Source organism: Brassica rapa, chromosome A09 (genome assembly GCF_000309985.2).
Source record: "Brassica rapa cultivar Chiifu-401-42 chromosome A09, CAAS_Brap_v3.01, whole genome shotgun sequence".
Taxonomy (NCBI): domain Eukaryota; kingdom Viridiplantae; phylum Streptophyta; class Magnoliopsida; order Brassicales; family Brassicaceae; genus Brassica; species Brassica rapa.
Window position 1 is genome coordinate 29119710 of NC_024803.2, and position 19295 is coordinate 29139004.

The following is a 19295-nucleotide window of genomic DNA, read 5'->3' on the forward strand; positions in this document are numbered from 1 at the left end:
GTACACAAAATTGATGTTTGAGCAGAAATAAAACCGATTAAGTGTCAATTACTATCTTTGTATCTCGTGGTCTAATTTTATGGGTCAAGAGATGGTTCATCTTGGGTCGTGAGACCGATGAATTCTTTTCGTTATGGTGGAAAACAGATGGTTTGACTAGGTAGCATAGGATCTAACTAAGTGATCTTAGGTGATACTAGATTTTATCGTTATGTTGGGCTAATATTTTGTGTGGTTGTAATCTTGTATGACTTTACTATGTTATGAACTAGCAAGAAGAGGTTTGGGAGGAAACAACACTAAGCACATGACATAAACCATAGGAAAATATCATTGACCAAAGACATCGATGTGGAAGGAGAATGGTCCGCCGCAATAAAAAAAATCATGCTAAAAAGAGAGCTCAAAACCTTAGCAAAACCGATAGTAACCCGCAATAAAAAAAAGATTTGTGGTGCTACAAAGTTGAAACAAGTAGAACAAAAAAGATCTGAAAGCCGCCACTGTGAAGACCAAGACATACTAGAACTAACCCTCACTCACCGTCCTAAGGTAAGCGGAAGGGCAGAAGAGGTAGATACATAGCCTAAGAGAGGAGCTTGAATCCAAACATCAAACCCTGAGGTAACCACCAGAAGTCTCATGCATCTATTGCCTCACATGAAATTGACAAACCATCGAACCTCTACAAATGGAAAAGTAGCAAAGAGAATGTGTGATTAAATATGAAAGAATGGCGGCGTCTTTAACGAAGAAAGTGAAAATAACCACCTATCGGAGAAAATATCGGAAATCAAAATCATAAAAAAGTGACATGAGTGAGAGAAAAAAACGATGGGCCTCTATTGTGATTTAGAGTACTACTCCCTTCGTTTCACACTATAAGTGGTGTTTTAAGAATTATTTTGTTTCATTTTAAATGATATTTGAAGTTTCTATGTAAAAGTAGATATAACTTGATGTTTTTGTTTTATAACATTCTCCCTTAGTACTTGGTGCGTAATTGATTGATTCAGTTATAATTTTCGAGGTAATCACCAAAACCTAGCTACTCTTAAGGCGACATTGATAGTTCCGACATCTGAGGTGACGAGGAGAACTTCACCTATTTATGGTTATCGCCGATTGCCGAGGGTTGAGAACATGAATTGATTCCTTAGGATTTTAAAATCAAGTAATGGAACGTGCCATTTTTAGTGGATTGGCGAAACAATTCTCGTAATACATTGACTTGGGAAGTTTTCTTCAAGTCGGCCTTGTAACCATTTTCAAAATTTCCGTTTAACGGATTGATTTTAATATATTTACTTTTTTGAAATGATGTTTTTGACCATTTGTATTCTTGATTTTTTAATGGTTGAATTATTTATAGTTATTGTTATTCTTAGAAAGATTAAATATTTTTTAATCGGTGTGCAAATTTTTTTAAATCCAATACAGTAGAGAGGGAGTATCACTGTATCAGAAGAGATAATATTAATGAGGTGTGGGCAACTATACCATAAATGATTCCTTACATAATCAATGTGGACCTGCTGACTTTGTGTATCGTTTGTTCGTCTCCTCTGATCCAGGGCATTAACTTTCTATTCAAGGAACGACATCTTTGATTGTAGTAGCTGCAACCCACGTCCACCAAATAAGGTCAACTCTCATAGCATGTGTCTTTTCCTTTTCTTAAATGCGTTATTTCTCCCTTTAATAGATTGTATTGTTTTTTTTTGACATGAGAGATAACACCTTGTTTGATGGTTGCCCAGTGATGCCTGAAGAATCCTGCATTCATTCCATTCAAGCCTGGCGATTTGTCAGGGTTAATGGCGTGAGCAGCATCCTCTATCTCCTTTTCTGTAACTTCTTTTTTTTTTTGAATGAATATAAAATTTTATTCAATCAAACTGTACTACATTTAATGCAAATGTTTTCTCTGACTATAAAGAATCAAAGAATTTGAGACTAAAAGGAATCCTCATCACTCTTCTTGTGCTGCAAACCAAGCAATCAAACCTCCTTCAAAAAAAAAAAAAAGATCCTGTTATGACTTCTTCTTTGATTGGTCTTTGAGTGAAAGAATATGGTATTTCGCTCCTGCTTGAAGCCACTGAATTCTACTTTTTGTTCTCCAATATTCTTCTTCAAGTCGATACTGCAAACTCAACTCAGTCTTTGACATATTAATATAAGCATAGTCAATATTTAAAAGACTGGTAAGCTTGTTCAATTTGTTCTTTCAACTGATTGATTTTCTTTTACGTGTTTCTTGGGTTCTGACTTCTCCATCTAGAAAGGGCTTTTCTACAATTTTCTAAGACTCTATAAAAAAGATGCGGAGGTAATTAGCACAGTCGTCTTGCCACACTTCCTGTATTATCCTCCTAAACTCAGGTTCAAACCTCCACCTATTATCATATATCTAAACTGCTTCTTTCTGTTACACTTGATACTTTCAGTATCTACAAGCAGTGGCTTATGATCTGAGCCTATCCAAGGGAGCAATTTAACATGTGCAGTAGGATATAGGTCTAACCACTCACAATTTGCCATAGCTCTATCAATTCTTGTTCTAATATTGTATTTGGACCTATTCACATTCCAAGTATAAAAACCCCCTATGGATTTTAAGTCATGAACCCCTGTTACCGATCGAGATCATTGTTCTAAAAAGAGAAAAAGATACCTCAGACCTTTGGACACCCCCATCCTTTTCCTTGTTATCCTTGATGTCATTAAAATCTCCAAGCATCAGTCTTGGACGGTTCTGATACAAATTAATCTTTCCCACAATTCATTTCTGTACTTTAAGACAGGGTGTCCGTATATATATGTCAATCAGAAAACATTACAAACTTCTTCTGTATACATATCAGTGGCATTCAAAGTAGGATTACCGAAAAACCTAACCTTGACCCCGTCATTCCACATTATAACTAACCCACCAGTAGTTCCTTTAGCGGAAACTACGTACGAAAGAGTGCTCTTCAACCACCTTATGTACAAATCTATCCATATTTTTCGTTTCAACCAGAAACATCATATCAGGCTTATATTTCTTTCTGATATCTTTAAGATGAGGAATTGTCAGAGTGCTTCCCAACCCCTGACAATTCCAGTGCAAAATCTTCATATTGATTGGGCTTTTTGAACTAAATTTTAATAAGAAACTAATCTGATGGAAGCAAGTTTCTTTTTAATCTGCTACTGAGCTTCAGATTCGATGAAAATACAGAAAGTTACTTGATCCTTATACAAACGGCGAAGAACGCGAAGGAGAGTCGCCCAAAGCAAAGTGATAGTGGCGAAGATTAAATCACCTAACTGTGAATTGAAGATCAATCGAACGGGATGAGATGATCGCTCAAGCAGGGAACTTTCGCGAACATCAGCAGAAGATAACTTGCAATTTAAAAATAAAATTTTATCATTTTCTCCAGTTATAAAATTTTGGTTGTGTGTTATGTAATAGTATGTGGTTGATTCTCCAAATACTATGAAAGATTATAGACCAATAAGCCTTTCAAATGTAGCTTACAAAATAATTTCAAAAATCTTAGCAGAGAGGTCGAAACCTTGGTTGAGCATAGTAATAACAGAGAATCAATCGGCTTTCATCGTGGGCAGGTTGATCACAGATAATGTGCTTATAGCACATGAGCTGATGCATACAAAAAAATTGAAAATAAAATATTAGCCCTTAAGTTAGACATCTCAAAAGCATTTGATAAAGTTGAATGGGGATTTATTATTACAGTGATGAATCATATGGGTTTCTCTGAAACTTGGTGCAAATGGAGTCATACGTGCATGTCAACTTTTACGTATTCAGTTCTGGTAAATGGGGAACCCTTAAAGTCCATCACACCCTCAAAAGGAATAAGACAAGGTGATCCTATATCACCTTATTTTTATATTATATGTACTGAGGGTTATCTGCTTTGCTCAAGAACATTATTAGACTGCAACATCTCCATGGATACAAAGCATCGAGAGGAGGTCCACCAATATCCCATTTATTCTTCGCTGATGATTCATTGGTGTTTTGTAGAGCAACGGAGGAGGAATGCCAGACTTTAATGAATACGCTTATGGAGTATCAAAGGGCTTCTGGACAAGCAGTCAACTTTGCCGCCATTACATTTGCTAAAGGTATTCCTCAAATCACTCAAGAAATTCTAATTAGGATGACATGAATAAAAAAGATAGGTGGTTTTGGGAAATATTTGGGACTCCCCGAAAAAAATAGGAAAAAGAAGAAAAGATGCTTTTGATTATATTAAACAAAGAATTAAGAACAAGCTTGATAGCTGATATAATAGGTTCTTATCACCAGCAGGAAGGGAAGACTTATTGAAAGCAGTAATCACAGCTTTGCCAACGTATACAATGACCTGTTTTCTTCTCCCAAAAGGATTATAAAAGAGATCACAGCTAGTATGAGGAAGTTTTGGTGGTCAGGGAAGGACTGGAAAAAATATCTTGGATTAGCTGGAAAAAAAATAATGCCTCCAAACATGAGGGTGGATTAGGGATCAGAGCTATGGAGATGTTTAATCTGGCACTGCTAGCTAAACAGGGCCGGAGAAAATCCTAAAAAATACATCTTCTTTGTTAGCGAGAGTGTTGAAAGCAAAATACTTTAGACACACAGATTTTCTGCAGGCTCCTACTACAAAACAGCAAGTTATGCATGGCGGAGCATTCTGCACACGAGAATCATTCAAGCGGCAGGGAGTTAAATGGCTAGTGGGTGACGGTATGAAGATAAGAGTATGAGAAGATAGTTGGGTCCACACACAGCCAGCCACTCAAGCTCAAGGAGAAGGAGGAGCCAATTCCCAAACTTAAGGGTTCAAGACTTAATATTCCAAGGAACCAGGGAATGGAATGAGTAACTTGTTAATAGTATTATCAGGCAAGAGGATGCAAGATATATTCTGAATATAAGACGCTCAACAATGTCTCAGGTTACTCCAGTATGGAACTACACAAATACTGGCGAGTATAATGTCAAGTCAGGTTACCATCTATGCAAGCAAATACTGAACCAACAGAGATCAGAGCAGCAAGACAACATAGGTATTTCAGAGGACTTGAAGAGAAGCTGCTCTAGTATATGGACACTGTCCTTACCGCCAAAAATTAAAACCTTTTGGTGGAAAATACTACATGATGGTTTACCTGTGGCTGAAAATTTGAGGAAAAGGAACATAAAAGTAGACAATATTTGCCATGTCTGTGGAGAAAATCCTGAGTCCAACAAACTTTGGTAAGGAGAAGGAACTGCAATCAGACTGTCAACAAAACTTTAAGGAGCTCATTTCTTTGGTGAAAAAAGATAAAAGGGAGCATCTTAACTTTTCTATATAGGATGGAGACTGTGGAAGAAACAATCTAATATTTCAACAAAGAAGGGCGCACATTGTCAAAGTGATTCATGATGCGATCAGAGACTTAAACCAATGGGAAGAAGCGATCACTAAGGTGACTCGGAAGATGGGGAAGAAGGGAGAAAGAAGAGACAAGCATATGAATATCAAGAGACAAGCATATGAATATGAATATTACTGTCTTGTTGACGCTTCTTGGAAAAACGGTAAGGAGGTTGCAGGTGTTGGTTGGTCCTTACATAGTATACAAGGCAGCCAACAACTACAAGGATCCTCATCTATAAGGCCAACAAATACTCCAAGAGAAGCGGAAGCGGAAGCTTTGCGCATGGCAGTACGACAATTGCGAGAACTTGCCTATAAAAATGTTCACTTCAAAAGCGACTGTAAGTCCCTAATGGATGAGTTGGCTCAGCACATCAATACAGCAACCATCGTCAAGGTCCGTAACACGGAGAACACCTCCATGATACAGGACATTCTGAATGCTTCAAAAGGAAATGACTTTACCTTTTCTTATGTACCTAGATGTAATCTGATGTTGGTAGATGAATTAGCTAAAAAGGCTAGAGGTACTAATCAAAACTATGTAATAAGTTGGCGTTGATATAATATATAGGTTGACAAAAAAAAAGTATTGTTTTTTTTACTGATAGATTGTATTTTATTGGCCTCTAATTTATGAAATACATGTTTGCCTTTATATATGGTACCGACATCAGATCAAGATAAGCTATGAAATAAGTATCAGTGCAATGTGATAACTTAAGAGTTCTATATGCGATAAAATTAATTTGGTGTGCTAAATTAGATGCATATATAACAATCAAGCATGTTGTGTAAATACGTGTATATTGATTAAAAAATTCAAATAGACGTCCGTAAAATGTATTAACTAAACTATGTGATAATTTAGCCGTATCAACGAGAAAGCTAGATGCATGTCCCATGCTGTGCCAGTAATTCCTTGTTTTCAGTTTTCACTTTACACCACTTCTTGAAGACTCGTCAATTTCTTATAAAATCCATCCGACTTAGAAACAAGCTCTCTGTGACTTCCCTTCTCCACAACTCTTCCTTTGTGCAACACAGCGATCGTGTCTGCTTTTCTTATGGTTGAGAGCCTATGAGCCACCAGCACCGTGGTTCGTCCCTTCATAAGCTTGTCAAGCGCCTCTTGGACAAGTTTCTCCGAGGTCGTGTCCAAAGCACTCGTTGCCTCATCAAGGAGAAGCACTGAAGGATCCTTTAGGACCGCCCTAGCGATAGCCACTCTCTGTTTCTGACCACCTGATAACTGCACTCCCTTTTCACCCACGTGCGTCCTGTACCCTTCTTCCATCCTGCTTATGAACTCGTGCGCGTTCGCAGCTTTCGCGGCTTCGATTATCTCTGCCTCCGACGCGTTCTCGTTCCCGTACTTGATGTTCTCGTATATGGTCGTTGAAAACAAAGCTGGTTCTTGTTGGACTAACGCTAGCTTCTTCCGCAAGCTACGTAGGTTTAGGGTTTTTATGTCTTGCCCATCGATGCAGAGATTACCGTAGTTCACATCGTAGAATCTCATGATCAGACCAATCACCGTGCTCTTTCCTGAACCACTAGGTCCAACAACCGCAAGACTTTTCCCGGCTGAGACTTTTAGGTTTAGGTTTTGGAAAATGGGGATGTCAAGTCTTGCGGGATACGCAAAGCCCACGTTTCTAAACTCTATATTTCCTTTAATCTGAGTGACCAATATTGAGTTAGGCTTGTCCGGATGTATCTCAGTCTCTCGATGTAAAACCCTAAAAACCGACCTGAGTGCTTGCGTGCCCTTCACGATATCTGGTGTCAAAGCAAGTGTTTCCGCTACGGAGTAAGCCGTGACAAGCAATACCATGAAAGATTTGATACTATCCGCAAAGTTCGTCTCCTCACGCTTAATCAAAACGGAGATGTACCAGAGACCAAGAGCATAGGAACAGAACGCGAGACATTGAGACAAACCGTATCCAAATCCAGAGATATGACCTCTGAGAAAGGCATTCTTGGTGGGTTTCCTTAGCTCACAAGCAAACTGCTCCGAGATTGTCTTTTCAGCACCAAAGGAAGCGACTGTTCTTATATTCTCAATAGCTTCACGCGCCACTGAAGTTGCTTTAGAGTAAGCCCTCGTGTAATCTCCTCCAAAGCCTTTTAGAAACAATTGCTGCACCATAACACATATCAAGCTTTATTAGATTCAAGATTAAGGGAAGATACACAAGGAGGGTTTACTCTAAAGCAACCTAAGTGGCGCCTGGAGCTATTGAGTTACCTCGGTGAGTGAAGCGGCAATGAGAAGAGGGAAACAAGCAGTCACAACAGCTGCGACACGCCAACTATAGAAGAAGGCAACTGCTAATGCTGTGAATGTGAGAGAGAGGTTTTGGACTATTGTTGAGAGGCGATCTGCTAGAGCACTCCTCACCAAAGTTGCATCAGCAGCTAAGATTGAAGTGAGTGAGCCAGTGTTGTTATCTTCCATATCGAACCAACCAACCTCATTCGAAAGAACCGCTGCAAATGTTGCAAGAAAAAATAAACATTTAAGAATCAAATCAAGGAATTTTTTTTTGGGGGGGGGGGGGGGGGGGGGGGGGGGGGTCCAAAGCCATTGTTTCATTTTTGCTATGCTCTATAAAGGATGTTTAAATAATATGTGCATACCTGAGAATAAGGATAAGCGAACCCTAGAAGTAAGACGCTCTCCCATGAGTGTATAGAAATAATGTTGGAGGAGATAAATGAGAGGTGTTACAACTCCAACTCCAACGAAGACAATAGCTACCTTCTCGACATCGCGCTTAATCACACTCGGAAAAGGCGAATAAAATAGGTTTAACACGTAAGCAATCCCCGTGGAGAACAATGCTGGCTGTGCTCCAGCAAGAACTGCACCAATTGAACCAAGTAATGCATAGGACCACTCTGGAACATTTAGCTTTATAAGTTCCCATACCATAGAAGATGAGCTTAAAATTTCTTGATTTGAATCTTTTTCATTAGTCTTTTCTTGATCATCCCTAAAGCTTGAAGTCCTCCTTGAACTAGCAACCCTTCTTGAACTTAAAGATCCAGCCAGAGATTTACAAGATTCCAGCATAACTGATTGAGGATCTGGCTCTTGGCAATTCACAAGATTAGCGTAATCTCCTCCTCTTGATATCAGTTCTGCGTGGCTACCGGTTTCGATAACTTGACCATTTCTCAATACAAGAATCTTGTCAACATTTCTGATAGTTGATAATCTGTGTGCAATGACGATTGTTGTTCTTTTTTCCATAATATTGTCGAGTGCTTGCTGAACAATCTTTTCTGATTCAGCATCAAGTGCGCTTGTTGCTTCATCTAACAGTAATATTTTTGGGTTCCTTAGAACCGCCCGAGCAATGGCAATCCTCTGCTTCTGTCCTCCTGAGAGCTGAGTTCCTCCTTCTCCAACCTATCATAGTGGTGTGGCCAACAAGGAACTGGATATATGAAAGATGTGATATGCGAGTGGCTCTAAAAGGTGACCATAAAAGAAATAATAGGACAAAGAGAAAAATAATTGAAGAGGAACAAAATAATAAGAATACTTTATTCTTTATTATTCCTTGCCGGATTTAATAAGTAATAGTTTTGATCTATCTATACTATTAAAACATAATCAATCTTAAGATTCTGTCCTTGTTTTTTTATTTATTTATAAAGCGCCACTCATTAGATTTAGGTAATCATTATTAAATAAAATCAGCAAACAAATCTATTTAAGGAATATTCCAAAACGTTATCAAACTTATTCAGACAATTTATGTTACATAACATTACATGTATTAATAATATATGATATGTTTTCTGTTTCTTTTTTTTTTGTTAATGATACGTGAATTATGAATAGGGCAATTGTCAATAATAGCACATTTTGAAGTTTATGTCTCAAAAAGAGCACTAGAAGGAGAAAGTCACAAAAATGACATTCATTAAAGGGTAAAATGTCCCTAATATCCTTGGTTTAAATTAAATAAACAAACAAAAATAAATAAATAAAAAAAAAAAAAAAAAAAAATTATAGTTTCAGATTATATGTTTTCAGATTCGAAATTTTTATAATTTTTTTTAAAAAAAAATTTTTGAATTTTTTTTTCAAATTTTCTTTTTATAGTTTAAAAATAATTTTTGAAACTGTTTTATAAATTTTTATTTTTTATTTTAGTATTTATTTTTTATAAAATTTTAAACCCTAATTCCAAAACTCCACCCCCTTAACTCTAAACCCTAAGGTTTGGATTAATTAACCCAAGGGGTATAAGTGTATATTTACCTCTTTAATGAAACCTATTTTTGTGACTTTGAGCCTTGAGTGCTACTTTGGGAACAAAAACTTGGTTTGGTGTTATCCTAGTCTTTTTCTCTTATGAATATTAACTATATTATTAAATTCTAACAAAAAATTACTAAATATATATCACCAAATAATATACGATTAGATGATAATCCGCGCGCATGCGCGGAGTGATTTTTTTACGGAGTGATTTTTTTATGTTAATGTTTTTTCATTAAATGGTTTAACATTTTGCAACAATACAATTTTTATCGATTGTAATATGACGAATGCAAATGTTGGTCTTTTAAATGTATCATCGTTGTTGAAAAGTTAACGTATTAAAACTCATTTAAATTATTTTAAAAACTTCATATGCACATAAAGAAAACAAATTGTGGTGCATGTGGTCAGAATAGTTTTGCGGCTGACACAAATCACCAAAACTAGATAGACAACATTGTTTGTAAAATAACAAAAGGGGATTAGGTTTTCTGCTCTCAGTTTGTTTACTATTGACTTTCCATAAGTGATTTCATTTTCTACCTCTATAAAATTGAGCTTTCACTTTCTTTTCTGTTTCACCGATATAAATTTTGTTTCTTTTTTAACTTTTTCTCTGAATTCGGTGAATTACATAAGTGTCAATTTAAAAAGATTGACATCTCTAAAGATGGGTTCCACTCCATATACATATTTAAGAATCAAATTTTTGAAGAAAATCACTGGAAAACTCTATTCACAAGTTAGTGTTCAAATCTAATATATCAAACTGATATAGAATATAAGTGCAGACTCGAAATATAAAATGTCTATCTAGTATATATTCACCAGTTTGGCTTAAAAATCATATAATTCTAAAACAACAAAACAAATTACTTATTTTATTAACCTACGCTTTGGAGGTTTAGTTACTTAATAATATACCGATAAAAATATATAATACTTTATCATTCTAGTATATGTAAACTATGTATAAACTAAGAATTGTTTGATTTATTAAATGATAGACCAGAAAACTAATAATAAATTTTTCAAATCTCTCATTCTTACAATTATAATAGATAGATAGAATTATAATTTATAGATATGATATTATGGAGAAACAAACATAAGACGAATGATCAAATCTCTCATTCTTGGAACAAACTTAAAAAGAGGTGATCAGAATCTTGTCATGATATATCATTAAAAGCTTTTAAGGAAAAAAATTTAAGGCTAAATTATTTAATCCCAGAAATTATATATATATATATAGTGCTTCCAATATTAAAAATCACTTCGATTTGAAGAACTGTATTTCTGGGATTGGCAGGATCAAATAACATATTAGAAACCACCTATTTAAAAAATAATTTATATACATAAAAGAATATATTAGAGTAAGTACATAAATCAAAACCAATATCTTTTGTTTATTTACAATCATGTTTTTGGTAAATAAACAAATAAAAAAATATTTTATTTACTTTATATGGTATATAATTAAACTTTAGTGATATTGAGATATATATATATATATAGTATATTTTAATATAAAAATTTATTATTGACACTTCTTATTCATATTATTTTATTAACATTTGTATATTTGCTGTAACACAATTTTAAACCGTCAATCACAAAACTTTTAATGTAAGATTTTTTAATAGAAATTTCATATTAAGATCTCAATAATTTTTCAATGCAAATTTTAAAAGTAACATATTTATATATTTTATATAGTATAAACTTTTGTTTAAATTATATTAATATATATATATAATATGAGAATTTATTTTCATACGATTTATGATCATTTGTATCTTGCTTGAACAAAAAAGAATTAAACCATTGATCAAAAAAAATTCAATGCGGGAATTTTACCATTTTTAGTAATTTATTGTCGTTTTACAAAATTCAAAACATAACATATAGGAAAAAATCTAATTTTCATTATATGCTTAATGTGATTGTTTAATTTTTTTAATAATATAAAATTAAACAAAAAGAAGAGTGGATACAAAAATTGTTATTAAATATGTATTATTCATAATCATTAACTGTCACATATAAGTTAATAATAGTAGGAAATTCCGTAACTTTTATTTAAATAAATAATTGGAAATATTCTTTTCTACACTACTAATAAATTTGATTGTTAAATTAATAAAAAGTATAATATATATTTATGTTTACCAATTTATTTTCCTAAGAATTCTAAGAATCATCCAAATAATGACACGTGGCTACGAAAACATGTTGTAATGCTCCAAGATTAATAATATATAGGGGAGTTTTCATTATTTATATGTTCATTTCCTATATAGACAAGTCAAAATTCGTTTTTATTATATACAAAATAAGTTAATACGGTTCAAAATTTTCAAAAATTTAGATAATATTATGAAATTAAAATAAAAAATTATACTGGAATAAGTTTTATCTGATATATTTTTAAATTAAATGTAATTATTTATAAATTGATATTACATAAATATTTTTAATATATGCGCTTAGAAAACTGTAATTTTAGATAAATCATATTTAATAAATTCAAATTATTTTAAATTAATATATATATTTTTTTTTCATCAACGAAAGCAGACTCATAAAATTAATATTTATAAACTTAAAATAATGTTGTTTTTTTTAAACCAACCTACGATTTATGAGTAGGCATTTTTATAGTTATTGTTTTCCAGGTTATTTCATCGAATGTACAAAATATGTATCAAGTGACAACGGATTGAACAAATAGATTTTTTTTTATTTATGTTATTCACTAACAAACGGATTATTAATTTTATATAAAAAATAATCTTACGTTTATAAAGCGCGGATCAAATCTAGTGATTCTTTAAATTAAAAGGAACTAGATGATAACCCGCGCACATGCGCGGAGTGAATTTTTAATACTAATTTTTGTTCACCAAATGGTTTTAACATTTTGCAACAATACAATCTTTATCTATTGTAAAATGACGAATGTAAATGTTTGTCTCTTAAATGTATCATCATTGTTGAAGAGTTAAAGTATTACAACTCATTTTAATTATTTTTAAGACTTCATATGCACAAAAGGAAATTAAGTTTTGCGGCTGACACAAATCACAAAAACTACATAGACAACATCGATTGTAAAATGACGAAAGGAAATTAGGTTTTCTTCTCTCGATTTGGTTACTATTGACTCTCCATAAGTGATTTCATTTTTTACCTCTATAAAATTGTGCTTTCGTTCTCGTTTATGTTTTACTGATATGAGTTTTATTTCTTTTTTTTTAACTTCTTCTCGGATTGTAAGGATCAAAAACATATTAAAATCACCTATTTAAAAAATAATTTGTATACATAAAAATATATACATTAGAGTAAGCACATAAATCAAAACCAATACCTTTTGTTTATTTAAAATCATGTTTTGGTAAATAAATCAAAATAATCATTTTATTTACTTTATAATGGTATATAATTAAACTTTTGGGATATAGACATATATATATATATATATATATATATTTATATAGTATATTTTAATTTAAATATTTATTATTGACACTTACTACTCATATGATTTTATTAAGATTTGTATATTTGCTGTAACAAAAATTTAAATCGTTAAGCACAAAATTTTTAGTTTGAGATTTATCAATAAAAATTTCAAAATTAAAATATTAAGATCTCAATAATTTTTCAATGCGAATTTTGAAATCAACATATTTTTATATTTATATATTGTATATAATTTAATTTAAATGATGTTAATTATGAAATATGAATATTTATTAATGAGACTTCATATTCATACGACTTATGATCACTTGTATCTTGCTTGAACAAAAACAAGTTAAACCATTGATCACAAATTTTTTAATGTGAGACTTTTACCATTTTTAGTAATTTATAGTCGTTTTTAAAAAATTAAAATATAAGATATAAGAAAAATCTATTTTTTAATTTTGTCCTTAATGTGATTGTTTAATTTATTTTAATAATATAAAATTAAACAAAAAAAGAGAAAGGATACAAAAATTGTTATCAAATATATATTATTCGTAATCATTAATTTTCATGTATATATGTTAATCATAATAGGTAATTCCATAGCTTTTATTTAACGAAAGGATACAAAAAATTGTTAATCATAAAATTGAAAAAAAGGAGGATACAAAAATTATTATCGAATATATATTATTCGTAATCATTAATTGTCATGTATATATGTTAAATCATATTAGGTAATTCCATAGCTTTTATTTAAGGAAAGAATTGATAATATTCCTTTGTACACTAGTAATCAATTTGATAGTTAATTTAATAAAAAATGTTTAATATATATTTATATGTACAAACTTATTTTTCTAAAGATTCTAAGAACGTGATGACACGTGTCTACGAAAATATGTTGTAATGCTTTAAAATTAATATAGAGGGGACGAGAAGGAACATTTCGAAAAAAAATCAATACTATTAAAAGGGAAGGAGTCTAAAAAAATCTACCTATGAAAGTTGTTTGGACTCTTTCATTTAACTCATTATTTTTTGGTCTTACCTTAAATTTAGAATAACAATATGTTACCATATATTTCTCTAACAATAATTTATTCAATTCTTTTATTTATTTAAATCTCACTCCTAAATCCTAATCATTACTATATTTACCATTTTGATTTTTAATCGTAAAAGCATTGAAACTAATGTTTTATAATATCACTTTTATTATATAATATATGATTTAAAGCAAGATAAATTACAAGACATATATGTGTACATTCTTACTTTCTCTTTCGTTTATAATAAAGTAATCATATCATATATAAACTTTCCCACTAAAATCTCATATCATATATTAAACTTTCAACCGTCTATAGTTTGATAATATTTTCATATTTAAAAATATTTTTTCTGAATATTCATGTTACCTTCAAAAAAATGAAGAAATTCATTGATTCTATTAAAGCTAACCCGACTTCACGATATCAGTATTCATTATTCAAGATTTTGAAAATTATTGGTTTAGATATTATACTTTTATATACTTTTCACTTAAAACAAATCAATACTATTAAAAGGGAAAGAGTTTTAAAAAATCTAATATAAAAAATTGTTGGAGTTATGTATAACTATTTATTATTTTTCTGATAATACATTAATCATTCTAAACATACAATATTTTAAATATTTTTAATAGCTCTTATATTATTTCTTATGATACCTTTACTCAGAAAAATATTTCATCAACCATGTTTTTGTACAATAACGTTAAAAATCTATATCAAAAGGTTGTTGGACCTGATATGGACGTAATAGGTCCACATCTGTTCGGGTATTTAGGATCCTAAAAGAATTCGAAATATCTAAAAAATCTGAAAAATATCCGAAACGCGAAAAGTATTTGAAACTCCAAACAAATACCAAAAAAATTCAAATACCTAAAAATTTAAAATCTTATTCAAAATCTTACACGATGAACTGAAAAATACTCAAAATTTTATCCAAATACGCAATTTTTTTTTAATTTGAAAAATTTACCTGAAATCAAAACTCTAATCGTAAACCAAAAACTTAAAAACAATATCCATAATACCGGAAACATATTCGAAATGTCCAAATATACCAAATAAACACATATTTATGATCGGGTCTAGGTAGGATCCGGACTCAAACAAAGACCTGCGGATTCAAAAAACCCAATAGGTTATCTTCTCTGGACCTGAACCAAACCTATAATTTTGGGTCGGTTCGGTTTGTTTTTTTATCTGGATATAATTCTCATATCGAAAAAAAACTTACATAAAAGTGTACATATAAAATCTCAAATAAACTAATTTGTAGATTATATAGCTGTTAAAAATTATGTTTTTCGATATAATAAGACTTTGTATATTATAATATAATCCAACAACTCCGCGCTTTTCAAGCGCGGATCAAAATCTAGTATTCCTTATAAATGGTGTCAAATTGAAGGAATGGAAAAAAAAATTAGCCATTCCCAGGCATTCATTTTGGTCACCATTTAGAACTATGTGAAAACATATGATAAACAAAAGAAGTAAATGATACAAAGATTTAATATGGTTCACTCGTATTTATCCACAAATATATTTTATTATTAAATGATAAATATATTTAATGTTGGATGCTATATATATATATATATATATATATATCTCCGGTCTAAGCTAAGCCAATACAAGTGTTTGAATTAATAATCGTGGTCCATCCAAAAATGACCCTATATTTTTGGGTCAACGAGATCTCCAGCTCACTATACTACTAACGTGTCATACTAGATTTAAGGTATATCAACATGATGACTATGAAAAAAAATTTGATGACTATGCAAGTTCGAGTAGATTACCTGAGTACTGTAACCATCGGGTAATGATTTAATGAAATTATCTGCATTGGCTGCTTTAGCAGCTTCTATAATCTGATCCATATGTGCATCCTCTTTACCAAGAAGAATATTGGAAGCTATGGTCGTGGCGAATAATGCCGGTTCTTGACTCACCAAACCCATCTGTTTCCTCAACCATTTCAGCTTCAAGCTCTTGATGTCATTCCCATCTAAGAGAATCTCTCCGGACTTGGGTTCATAGAAACGTTGAACCAATGATATGATAGTGCTTTTCCCTGAACCACTTGGACCGACAAATGCAAAAGTCTTGCCTGAATTTATGGTGAAACTCAGATTCTCAAAAACCATGTTTGGTCTGGAAGGATAAGCAAAAGACACTTGATGAAACTCAATATTTCCAGATACATTTTGCAAAGTTGTTCCGTTGTCTAATTTTTCAGAACCTTGAAGAGTGTTGTTTCCTATCATTCTGAATATATTTGCAGCAGCAACTCTGCCTTTAGAAATCGCGGATAAGCTAGGGGCGGCTTGACCCAAGGAGCTGTAAAATTGCAACTAATCGATCAATACTATGAAATGTCATGACATTTCAAGCAAAAAGTTCACGTTTTTTGGACTTACAATCCGCTGTAAATGACATTCAGGATCGTTGTGAAGGCTTTTGCACCGTTTGTTTTGCCGTGGCGTACAAGCAAACTAGCATACCAGAAAAGCAAAGCCCAAGCACAAAACAAGAGGCCATATGTTAATCCAACTCCTAAGCCTTTAGCAAGACCACTCCTTTTACCAAGCTTCAGAGCTTTCTTGAGAGATTTTGAGTAAGAATTTACAGCTTTTTTTTCTCCCACATATGCATACACAGTTCTGACCTGTGACAAAACCTGTAGATCCAAGTGTTCATAATGAAATATATAAAAAAAGAGATTTCGATCCATAGTTAAATCCACAATTTTTAGCATGTTTTTCTTTGGTTGATCTTTTTAGCATGTCAAACAAACTTTATGAGTTAACTAAAATCATAAACTTAACCACAAACGAAATGAGTTTTGCGTTGGTATTTACATTTTCTATATTAACATTCTTATAAAAGAACTTAAAATTATAGTCTTACAATGTGACTTTATTTGTGAAAACGTTTTTCACATGTAAATGCAAACGCACGTATGAAGCAATGCTAACCTCTTCTGCTACTTTGCCTGCATCAGCATAAGCAGCTTCACTCTTCTTTGAGATGGTTGACATTATTACGGCATATCCTCCTCCTGCAATTGCTATCAATGGAACCACTGCTAATGTGAGCAGCGTTAGTTGCCATACTGACAAAAAACCGATCACAAATCCAGCGATGAACTGACATAGGTAACGCAAAACATGGCCAGTCTGATACAAAACAGAAAAAAATCATCAGTTACATTTGTTTGCCCTAATTAATTCATTCTCCTATTTTCATATAATATTTTTTGTGTGTCGCTTCGTTCATATTAAAAAAAAATTAAAATTTAATTATAAATGTATTATTTCTGTTATATATTATTTATAATGATTTTAAACCAATAATAGATTAATTAAGAGTTTTGAAAATATACATTTCAAGATTACTAATTTAAAATGAAGAAAAAGTTAAAGATTATCTTTCTGAAGTCATTTTAAAAATAACTATCGTTCGTATATGGTGGGAATGTATTTGAGAAACTACCTTGTCGCCAATTGCATCTTGAACCAAGATGGTGTCACTTGAGATGTGGAAAATGAAATTTGAATCTCTAGCTTCTGTATCGAAGAAAGTAATGTCTTTTGCTAAAATTGATTTGAGATAATTTATACGCAGTCGTGCTGTTTGTCTTTCCCCTGTTTGCATCCAACAAGCAACTCCTGCCAATACAAGCACTCCAAATTTAAACATGAGAAAACAACTAAAACTCGGTAATATAGCTAGAAACCTACCCATCCAGGCTGATACCAAGTTGACAAACCCTAAGTAGACCAAGTACAGAGCATTCTGGAATAGAAAAATCACCAAAGTATTATGAACCATAATCAAGAAAGAGACTACATAAACATCCACTAATAGCGGGTTTCTGAGAAACCTTTGAAACACGGGAGGATATGGCTGTAGAATCCGTAGAAAGATTGCCAAGGGAGTCTAACATTTTCCCGAAGAACACGAAGAAGAGAGGAAGCGTACCACCATGAACACACGTCCCGAAAGTACCTAGGAACATCAAAATGTAATCAACTCTATCTGCTGCGCTGAACAAACCCATCAGGGACACTGATTCTTTCTTCATCTTTTTCTTATCCTCCTTGTTTGCTTCCCTATCGTTCTGCATGTTTACCTTAAAGGATGTCTCTATACTCAGTGAACACACAGATGTATTGGAAAGCGCAAAAGAGCAGAGAAGTATTTAGGGTGGTGGGTAACGTGGGTTGCTTGTGGGGAAAGGGAAGGTGAGGAGAATAAAATGATATAATGGGAACTAAAAAAAGAAAAGAGCTATCTACTGAATCAGTAGTTCAAATTGTATTTAATGTAAAGAGTTAATATGGAACGGTAATCTATCCATCACTCGAACTGTATCCGACTGGAACGACTCATATAATTAATGCCAGACCCGTCGCTTGAGGCACATGAGACGTTTACTTTGATCATATGGCCAAGTTAACTTTCATAGGGACCACACATTTAAATAATAATAATATGGCGGCAACTACTTCCATAATTGGTATACATCCCAAGTTTAACACTTATAGCATGTCTCACCCTCAAGCTTTGTTTCTATTTTTATCGTTGTTTTTCATTTCAGAGATTAGCTGTGTTCTTTTTCATTGGTTTCTTAATATGGCATGTATTTTATCATTTGTCGTTAAACGTAATATATTTATATGTATATATGTGTGTACGCGTGTAAAGGTAATTTGCTGTCTACAAAACAAAACGAGAATCAGAATTTAGTAAAGTGAACTTTTTCATTACGTTTAGTAGTGTTAGAATCATGTAAAACAAAGTCAATGTAAGAGCAGGGGCGGCTCAATAAATTTATGTACTTTTCAAAAGGAAAAAAATTGGACTTTCAAAACTTATATTTTACCTAATCATCTTGAACCAAATTGAACTTTTCAAAAGGAAAAAAAAATGAATCATGTAAGAGCAGGGGCGGCTAAAATTAATTTTATAATAAAATAAGAAAAGTTTTTTGGTTCCTTACATTTATTTTTCTTAAAAACATGTAATTTTATATAT

At 32.3% G+C, this 19295-nt stretch overlaps 1 protein-coding gene across 1 annotated transcript; it reads right to left on the bottom strand.

Moving 5' to 3' along the window:
- Window positions 1–6163: 6163 nt before the first annotated feature.
- Window positions 6164–18616, bottom strand: LOC103839000 (ABC transporter B family member 14). Its single transcript, XM_009115466.3, has 9 exons — window positions 18142–18616; window positions 17999–18053; window positions 17751–17926; window positions 17234–17434; window positions 16676–16935; window positions 16055–16595; window positions 8076–8850; window positions 7684–7925; window positions 6164–7575 (listed from the first exon to the last, which is right to left on the bottom strand). The coding sequence occupies exons 1-9, from the start codon at window positions 18382–18384 to the stop codon at window positions 6370–6372; spliced, it is 3699 nt and encodes a 1232-aa protein (XP_009113714.1). The 5' UTR covers window positions 18385–18616; the 3' UTR covers window positions 6164–6369.
- Window positions 18617–19295: the final 679 nt, after the last annotated feature.

Bases quoted from the DNA above. Each gene is read 5' to 3' on its own strand.
- LOC103839000 (XM_009115466.3), bottom strand. From the start codon at position 18,384: ATGCAGAACGATAGGGAAGCAAACAAGGAGGATAAGAAAAAGATGAAG. The intron at 17,927-17,998 runs GTAGGTTTCTAG...TTGTATTGGCAG, and splicing joins CTTGGTATCAGCCTGGATGG to GAGTTGCTTGTTGGATGCAA. The intron at 8,851-16,054 runs GTAATCTACTCG...CCACTATGATAG, and splicing joins CCGATGGTTACAGTACTCAG to GTTGGAGAAGGAGGAACTCA.